Source organism: Haemorhous mexicanus, chromosome 1 (assembly GCF_027477595.1).
Source record: "Haemorhous mexicanus isolate bHaeMex1 chromosome 1, bHaeMex1.pri, whole genome shotgun sequence".
NCBI lineage: Eukaryota > Metazoa > Chordata > Aves > Passeriformes > Fringillidae > Haemorhous > Haemorhous mexicanus.
Window position 1 is genome coordinate 110,289,494 of NC_082341.1, and position 9,773 is coordinate 110,299,266.

Here is a 9,773-nt window from a genome sequence, read left to right on the forward strand (position 1 = left end):
ACTTTAATTCACTGGGAACTGAGCTGAGCTTTTCCATGAAATTGTATTTGATTTCGTAAAGAGGAGCTTCAGTAAAGTGAGACTAGGACTATCTTTATGTGATTTACAGCAGAATTGCCATCTTTTGCACATCTTCAACAATTACCAGAACTTAATGAAGACCTTAATTTTCAGGTGGACTGATCCTAAGTTTCATCCTTTGGCTACCAATATGAAGAAGATATCCAACTAGATTGTCTTAATCACATTTTCAGTTTTAATGGGCAGGAAATGTAGTGTAGTTATATGTGTGAGCCCTGAATAAAGTTAAGAGTAGGTGTTTGCTACATGCTGGCTTTGGGACACAGTGGCTGGATTTTTTTATGCTGTAAGTCTGGGAAATCACTCACATCTCCCCCTCCCCTCAACAGGTATGCTCTGGGGGGCTTGGGGGGGTTAGCATTCTTCTCTGACCTGGTCTGCCTTTAATCAACAGTTTTATCTCACTTTGCAGTAACTCCTGGCATGTACCACTGACATCATCAGCTAAGTTCTCTGAGTGTTTTCCAGTTTGTCAGTAAAATACTGTTTAGCAGGTGAATTCATGGCAAAGAGGATATGACCAACCAGTCTCAAATCCTCAACCTGGAGTTTGAAAAATAAATTGCTAGGAAATTGTCATATTAATTCCTGTGCTTTGTTTTTGAATTGTACAATCTTAGAAAGAAATAGAATTTAGTTTAAACTAAATTGCTGTTACTTTTCAACATACTTGAGTGAAGTCCCGGAGATACAATAAAAATAATTAACAGAAGCAGCTATTGCTAAACTAAAGTGAAGGTTTGAGTTCTGACCTCCACTTTGTGCCAACAAACTGCCCAGTGCTTCTTTGCTGTAGCCATGTACTGCCCTGAAAAACTCAAGGAATTCTTTATCGTGTTGCAGTGTAATTTTTCAGGACACCCAGTACATCTTTAATGCGAAGAAAGATGCTGCCGTTGCCCAAGCCGGGTGACACTTGGAAGCACATTATCGCTTACAGAATGTTCATTAAAAGCGGATTAGGAGAAGATCTCATCAAACATACCAATTCCGCTTGAAATAAACGGCTTCTAAGCACAGGAATTGTTAGAGGAATGGACCATAGGCGCCGACTAGTTTGGTTTGCATATTTTAGAGAGCGTTTTGAGCTGATGTGTGTGGGACTAGGCTCTTTACTCCAGCAGTTCTGTTTAGCTGGCTCGAGTAGAGGTGATAAGATTTGGAAACTTAATGAAAAAGATATCCCAGGCATGAAACACTGCAGAAGAATTCTGCTTAATAATGAACTAACTAAAAAACAAGTTAAATGAAATGCAGCTTTCACTGTTAGGTTCTAGATTTCTCTCCCCCAAACATTAGACGAAATTGCATTGTTTACAAAAATTTATTAATACAAACTTTACACACTTTATATAACAGTTATCAAAGTCCTAGTTATAGATATCATGTGTGTAATAATACTTTGTTTAAGTTCTTTTTATATTCATTTGCACACAAAATAAGTTCTCCAAGACTAACATCTACCTACTATGACTGTATCTCAAATCTGCTCGAATTTTGGTAAGGCTGTTGGCGTTTCTGGAAAAAAAAAAAAAAGAAATCGTACAAAGGATAATAACCTAGGTGATCACTTCATAATGCTTGCGACTAGCCACTGAACTCTAACTGATAAGGTCATAAACAAAACGTCAAGAGAGCCCTATGTCATTATACCACAGCCGACACAAACACAGCGCACTCTGCCCATGGCCAAATAACAGAAGGACGACTAAAACGCAAGCCGATGTGTTGCAGCATCGTAGGGCCACTAAATGCCATCCGCGAACTCGTGGCGATTTACAAGGTGAAGAGAAGGCACGAAAGCTGCACACTGCGCCCCGCGTCCCCGCGCCCCGGCAGCGCGCCCGGGCGGGCCGGCAGCGCGGCCGGAGCCGCCGGGGCAGCGCGGGCGGTGCCGGCAGCAAGCGCAGCCCGGACGGGACGGGCGGTGCCGGCAGCGCCTGCCCGCCCCGACGGGCTCTGCCCGGCCCGCTCCGCTCCTCCTGGCCGGGGAAGGAAGGTTTTACCCGCGAGGGTTTGTTGGGGGGTTTGGGGGGTTGCTTTCCGACGTCTTGGATGCGGGGCTCGTTTTGTCTTTGGAAAGACTCCTGTAAGGTTTGTGTGGTGAGCTGGAAGGAAGCGGGTACCTACGTGTCCTCCTTCGCTCCCGGCCCGGGCGGGGGACGGGACCAGCCCCCGGGCAGACGGTAAGATAGGAGTCCGTACATAGAGAGATGAGGTGAAAATGGTTTATCTCGTTAGAAACCGGACCACAGGTGAACACTACACATTCTTTTATGACAAAGTTTGTTTTATGAAATAAATTTTACTAAGCAATAAGCCAGAATGTAGAAAAATACATTTTACCTCCAAACTCAATAAACAAGGAACAAAAACTTTCGTAGTAGTGCATAAATCTTTAGTGGTAGCTACAACAGGGGTTCCTAAACTTGTACAATAAGAGCTTGCATAAAACAGAACAAAGGAGTGAGAGAGCGTTCACAATCTTTTTTTTTTTTTTTTTCCCAAAAAGAACATAACCCAAAAAGGTGACTCAGGTGGGTTAAACAGAGCTCAGAAAAGTTCGAAGAGAGGATGAGAGGCGGGAGGTCCTACAAGAAAAAACAATCAAAGAAAAGAGCAACTCCGACCGAAAAATGCAAAGGCGAGAACCCTGCTCATTATTACACATGATGAGAAGCATGGACAGCACTGGAGAGTAACACACTGTACTTTGCATCCAGGTCCACTACCGAGCTGCCCGGGACAGTTGGGTAGCGGATCGGAGGTGGGATCGCCTCGTCTTACCTCGACCCTTACGGCACCGGCTCCGGTACAGGCTCTGGCCCCGGGGCGCGCCGGGGGCCGCCCCCGGTCACCTCCCCACTCTTTCCAAACGGGTCCTGTCTCTGCTTTGGCTTTGTTCTGCAACTCTGCCCAGACAGCCAGAAGAGCAGTGCACGGGGCTTAGTACTTACTGCCCTTGCTGCTGGTTCGGGATTTGGGGGTTGGGGTTTTGAGTTTGACTATTTTTGGTTTTGTTTTGAATTTTTTTTTGTTACTATTATTTTAGGTTTGGGTTTTTTAACTATTTCTCCCTCCAATAGGCAACAGAGATGCACAATTTGGATCGAGCTGTTGTTTTCACAAGATAATTATCCTCTAAGCTCATTGTTTGAGGATACATTAATAGAGATACAACTGGAATCAAAGAAAGCAGGAGAGAAAAAAATAATAATCGAAATCTAGAAGAAAGGGGACGCTGCCCCTTCAGAGAGGCTAGTGGCAAAGGAGCCTGCCTTGAGACTCACCAGGGGAAGAATCTGCTTCACCAATTCTCCTTCACCAAATCAATTTCCTCATAATCCCCCTGGGAGCAGGTCATCCTTCTCTATATACAGTAGCAAATGGTGAAAATTAATGTCTTCGACCCTGTCTCGGATAAAAATACTATCCTTTTAATTTCTGTTACAAAAATAGGAGTAATATTCAAAACAATGATTGTCTCTTTTTTTCTATTTATTTTATATAAAAACATAAACAGCTCAGGCGAATTCTTGTTCTTGTGCAGGCTTTTCATGAAGAATTGTTCTTTACTATTCTTAGTAGTATTTATATATATATATTTATATATTATATATAACTTAATGATTGGTCCACAAAGTAGATCTGTGCGTTTCTCTAGTGCTTTTTGTACAAAAGAAAAACAATATTATTATCAAAATATTCATTTAATGGCTTTACTTCATACATAAATACATGTTTAGATAACACAGGAGCGGTGATTGTTCAGTCAGTTTGGAAATGACTTTTGTTTTTGTTTAGATTTTGTTGTTGTTGTTGGGTTTATCTCTCTCTCTCTCTCTCTCTCTCTCTCTCTCTCTCTCTCTTAGGACTTTGTATACACAGGAGTGGCTGGTTACTCACATCGCTACAAATACGCTACTCGGCGTCCTTTGTTTTTAACTCTTTGTTTATACCTTTTCCCCAGGACGGCTGCTAAGTATTTCTTGACAGCCATTTGTTTCCGGTAGCGGCTGTAGCTGTCCGTGAAGATGCCGTCTATGTGCCTCTTGGTCAGCGGTTCTGCATCGTCCCCCAGGCCGCCGCTGGCACCGCTGCAAGCACCGAGAAGCACAGCTGCATCAGGCGGGGCCGCTCCGCCCCCCTCCGCGCCCCTCCGCACCGCCCCCTGCCCCGCGCAGCCCGGCGCCGGCTGCTGCCCCCAGCGCAACACGTTGCGCGGAAGATGCGCGGGGAGACAAAGGCCGCGCCGTAACCCGGTCCCGACGCTCTGCGCGCAAGCGGCGGCGGCGGGAGAGACAATATCTCCCCGCCATGAATTATTCATTGCGGCTGCGAAAGCTGCTCTCCCTGGGGCTTCATTAACGTGTTACCTTCTGCCGAAGGGCAGCGGGTGGCACCGGGCTCGCCCGTGCCCCGCCGGCGGCGGGGAGCCCCGGGGAGCCCCGCCCGGCGGCTGGGGGTGCGCAGGGCTTCAACCGAGCCTCCACTGCTGCAGCTGAGCCCTCGATCACCGCTCTGGATAAACTGCTCCCCCAGCAAACCGTAAGGGCTGCCCAATTTCCTAATTTTAAATCGGTTGACTATAAATATTTATAGAGATATATAGGTAGGTAGATAGATAGATATAGATAGACGTAGATGTAGATATATAGATATAGATATATAGATATAGATATAGATATAGATGATATAGATATAGATATAGATATATAGATAGATACACATGCATGTGTGTGTATATCTAAATATAGATATACACATATATATCCGTATGCCCGAGCGTAGTAACCCAAACAAACCTCCGCGAACACCCGCGCTGACAACCAGGCTCACGCTGCGCCGGGAGCGGCCAGGGGCAGCCGGTGCTCGGGGAGCCGGACTCCACCAGCCCCATCGCGGGCTCAACGCGTTCCCGACCCCGGCCGGGGCAGCTTTGTTCCCCCCAGCCGCGGCCCTTCCAGCGCCTCCGCTCCAGCAGCACCAACGCCCACCGCGGAAAAGAACAAGCAGAGAGCCTTACCCGACCCTCTTGGCCATCAGTGAGTGCAGATATTTCCTGGCAGATAACTGGCCCAGGAGTTTCCTGTAGGCTTTGTTGAAGATCCCATCGGCGTGCCTGGGCAGAGGGAAGAGCCCGCGGGTGAGCGGCGAGGCCCGGGAGCCGGCTGCGGCGGGTTGCGGGAGCCCGGGTGGTAGCGGTGACCATCCCTCTCCGCCAGCGAGCGGAGGGCGGCATCTCCCCGCGTCCCCCGGGACCCCTCGTCCCCACCCAGATCCCTCCCCGCCGCGCTCGCTCGGTTCCGCGCCGGCTGGGCATTTCTGCTCCGTTTGCGGGAGCATCGCTAGCCCTCCTCGGCGCGGGCGGCTCCCCCGCTCCCTCCCCCGCGCTGCTGGAGGTAAGGCGGCTTTTCCATTTCTTCTGAGCTTTACACTGGGCACCGGGACCTGGGCAGTACTGTCGTTTGTTTGGGTTCGGGATTTTTATTTTGATGTTGTTGCTGTTTGCTTGTTAGATATCATTACTATTTTTTCCCCCAATCGGTTCTGCCAGACCCGTTTTTCTCCCTACTCCAAATTCGCGCCTGACACACCGCGAGTTGCAGTCACCTCTTTTCCGGTGGGTAATACAAGGTGTACATCTCGCCGATCATGGAGGACGGATTCGCTATACCGAGGGGCTCTTGGTCGTAGGCGAAGTCCTGCAGGGTGTTCCCGTCCTCGTCGTAGACTTCATCCTCCAGCCTGGCAACGAGAGCAGCAAGGAAAAGGAGTCAGCCGGGCTCCGCGGGGCGCTCCGCTCCACTGCCCGCGGCCGGCTTCCGGCTGCCTCGGTGGCCACCCCTCGGCGGAGCCGACCCGGGAGCCCCGGGAGCCCCGTCCGACTGCCCCATCCCCTCCCTGCACCCGCCCGCTCCCCATCCCCGCCCTCTCCTCTGCGGGGCAGGACCGCGGAGGAGGGAACATACCCGCCGTCAGACGTGCTCCAAGAAACCCCCCAAACATGCCCCCCCCCCGCCCCCGCCCTCCACGGCCCACGCCCCGGCCCGAGATGCATCCCCTCTCTGCCACCGCCGTGGCTGCTGCTTTGCAAGCGGAGCGCACGCCCAGGCGCGCAGGCTGCCGCGCACACACGCGTTTGTGTGCCAGGGGCTGGGCTGGAGCCGAGCAGCCTCCGCGGCCGAGACGGGGCGGTGAGCGGCAGCCCCACAGCCGGGACCGCACCCCGCTCCTCCCCACAGCGCCCGCCGGGACGGGGGGGCTTCGCCTGTTGGTTTTCGTTGAATGCCCTGCCCTTTGAGATCTCGCCAGTTTTGTGCGTGTCCCAGCCCCCCAAGCCCCCGCTCTCTGCCTCCCTCTCTGCAGTACGATGTAGGTCATTGCACGTTACAGGCAGCTATTTTTGTCTGTGAGCTTCAGCGGAGGTATTAATAATAGATGCCGCTAAAGTGTTTCACTCCAGCTAATTCAGGCGCTTGAATGAAAGAAGCCGGCTTGCTGCCGGCTAATGGCCCCTCAGGCCACCGAGCCCGCTGCCCCCTAGCCACACTGCCCAGGAAGATGACGGGGGCTGCTCCGAGCCAGCTCCGACGGGCTCCCGGTTACTGCAAGGACACCTCGGAGCCCCAAAAAGGACATCCACCTCGGACAACCTTGCTCTCCCGGCATCCCCCCCCTCCCCCTTCATTTCCGCACACTGCACGGCAGTGACCCCCGCAGGGCACCCCGGAACAGAACCAAGCGCCGGTGGAACAGGACGACAGCACCGAGCCCAAAACTCCCCCCAGGCCAAGCAGCACCGGTCGCCCGAGCTGGCGACAAATAGGGTGAGAACAGGCTGCCATCGGCCGTCCCGGACCAGGCGCCCTGAGCCCCCAGCCGCAGACCAGCGTAGGAAACTCCCTTGTGCCTCTGGATGTCCTCCACTCCTGCCCCAAACACAGAGGAATTCAAACGCCCACGGCTCCCAGCTGGAAAGGGATAGCACAGGCACCGTCCTGCGCTGGAGCCCAGCAAGACAACTCCGAGCATAGAAAACCAAACAACCTCGCGCCAGCCCCTTTCCCTCTTGAGAAGGGCTGTCATACACAGCCAGGTAAACAGGGGAAGACACTGAATCCCCACCACCTCCAATCCCGCTACACGAACCATGACAGCTCCCACATGCTTGCAGACAACGGCGCACCCGTCCCCGAGCCCCGCTCCCCCTGAGCCGGACAGGCGATGCTCTGCGCTCACCCTGGGCGAGCTGCGGGCAACCAGAGGCTGCCAAGGGCCCCGCAGGACAGGGGCCAGACGGGAGAGGAGCTTTCGGGCCCCGTCGACATGCAGCCGGGACCTCGGCCCGCTCCCGCCGACACGCAGAAGAGCAGGACACCCCACTCTCGGGGACTCCACCGGGGACAAGAGGCCGTGGGTTACAGTACCGGGGTCCCGAGGAGCGGACCTGGGGGATGCCAGTGCTGCAGCCGATGGAGGGGGTTGGCACACAGCCCAAGTGGAGGGGATGTCCTTTGGTAACTCTACTCCACATCCCTTCTCATTTTCCTCCCCGGTAAGATTCCGCTGCCCTTAGCTAAGCTGGGGCTGAGGGGGGCTGAAATGATCCCGGCGGAGCTCCCGGACAGCAGACGGACCTACCTGAGCGCCGGGTACTGAAGTCCGGCCGCAGGTGAGCAGTAGACGCTGCAGTGCATTATTATGCCATAGACCAGAAGTGCTAAGATCGCTTTGCTACACATTGCCACTCTGTGCGGGAGGGAAAGGAAACTGCTGTAAAAAAAAAAAAAAAAAAAAAAAAAAAAAAAAAAAAAAAAAAAAACGGGAAAAGAAAAAAAACTAAAACAAACAAACAAAAAAACCCCACCACTAACAAAAGCCTAAAGAAACCACCCCACGGCTCACCAACCCCCTGGCCTCGCCTGCCGGAAAATGAGGCAGAGCGGCCCCGGGGGACAAGCGCCCTGGGCAGCCGGGTGCCGGCGCGGAGAGGCACGGAGAGGAGCAGAGCAGTGCCCGGCGCAGAGAGCTGCGGCCGCCGCCCGCCCCGTCGGTGCCCGCCCGCCCGCCCGCCCGCCCCGGGACCGCTGCGGGAAGGCCCGGCGAGCCACCTCGTGTCCTTACCATTAAACTCTAGACACCCGGCACTGAGATCGTTTGGCTGCGAAACTAAAACGGCAGGTCTTGAGGGGAAAAAAAAAATAAAGACCCAAAATGGGGAGGGGGAGAGAAATCGAGCTCTCTCCCAAGTTGCGTCCAAAAGGAGTTAAAACCCTCGTGACATCGCCTCTCCTATGGGCGAAGGACCGGCAGGATGCAGAAGATGCACAAGCGGCAGCAGTTAGTAGTTTGCTGGTTTTAGGGCTATCCACTTCAAAAAGAAAAAGAGAGGCAGGAAGGGGAAAAAACAGATAAAGAAAAAAAGTTTGCAGGCAGCAGCACAGATCTGGAGCGGAGTCTACAAGGGAATTGAGAAAAAGGGATGGAGCGAGATGTCGCCGGAGAACGAAGCGCTGGGGGAGAGGGAAGAGAGCGAGCGAGTCCGGGAGGGAGCGGAGGCGGGAGCCGCGGGGTGGCTGCGTGCGATGTTGTCTTCCCCAGATCTCTCCCCTCACTGAGCGCCTTCAGCCTTCTCTTCTTCTCCTGCTCGGTGGCTCCAAACTTGACCACCCTTCCGCAGCCTTCAGTCTGATACGCAATTAGCAAGAAAATCTTTGCAAACACCCCGCTTCAGCAAGAGCCCTCTTCGTAAACATTTGCCTGCTTGTTACCTTAGAGGACGGGCAATATTGTTTGTTGCCCCCGTAGTGGTGTCCGGATTTTTATTCATGAATCAAATGCCTTTTTTTTTTTTTCTCAGTCACGTAATAATCGGGTATCAGAAAAGACGTCACCACCCCAATTCCTCAAGGAACACAGTTCTGTGTCGTCCTCAAAGATGAGCTTATCAGGAGTCATAAAGCTTCTCATAAACACCAACTCACACTTCCTCCCCCCACCCCCCCAAAAAAAAAATAGAAAAAGAAAACCTAACAATCCAACAAACACGCAGAAAAGCCCCACCGCACAAACCTAAAAGGATGTTCACCACAGTAAAGTTTTACCTGACGTGGGAAGGGAAGCGGAGGAGAGCAGTTAGGGGTGGGGTGTGGGTCCCCCGGCTTGTTGGGCTCCCCCACGGCTTTGCTCTGGGTGTTTCCACGGGGCCAGCTCACCCCACACGCAGCCCGGGGCCGCCGCTGGGCGCAGGCCCCCGCGGAGCCGCCCGGCGCTGAGCGCGCAGGCGGAGCAGCCCCGGCGCGGAAACCCCCACTTCCGCGGAGATTTAAGAATATAAGTGCCCAATTTTTTTTTTCCACGCCCCCCATTTATTTTTTCCTTTTTTTTTTCTTTTTTCCTTTCTCTTTTTCTTCTCTTTTTTTTCTTTGTATTTTATTCTCCCTTTTTTTTTTTTTTTTTTTTTTAAGGATTGTTAATATTGTTCCCATTACACAAAGCATCCCTCCCGGGGAAACCACGCAGCGCCGTGACCGCTCTGCCTGTGTTGAAGCCGCGGGGCGTAAGGGACAAGCCCCACGGCCCCGCCGCAGGGAGCGTCCCACGCTCGGCCGGCGCTGCCCGGGGAGGAGGGGGCGGCTTTTCCCCTCACTCCCGTGGCCCGACCCTTTCGTCTCTCCGCCTTGTGCAGA

At 52.8% G+C, this 9,773-nt stretch overlaps 1 protein-coding gene across 2 annotated transcripts; it reads right to left on the bottom strand.

The window, feature by feature from the left end:
- Positions 1–2,366: 2,366 nt before the first annotated feature.
- Positions 2,367–9,328, bottom strand: ADCYAP1 (adenylate cyclase activating polypeptide 1). Of its 2 annotated transcripts, none has more exons than XM_059858913.1 (5): positions 9,189–9,328; positions 7,726–7,833; positions 5,695–5,829; positions 5,108–5,203; positions 2,367–4,178 (listed from the first exon to the last, which is right to left on the bottom strand). In XM_059858913.1, exons 2-5 carry the CDS (start codon positions 7,824–7,826, stop codon positions 3,992–3,994), a joined length of 519 nt encoding a protein of 172 aa, XP_059714896.1. In that variant the 5' UTR covers positions 7,827–7,833; positions 9,189–9,328; the 3' UTR covers positions 2,367–3,991. The 2 variants fall into 2 exon arrangements, with proteins under 2 accessions (XP_059714896.1, XP_059714888.1); XM_059858905.1 differs by lacking the exon at positions 9,189–9,328 and adding an exon at positions 8,209–9,063.
- Between the last annotated feature and the right edge of the window lie 445 nt (positions 9,329–9,773).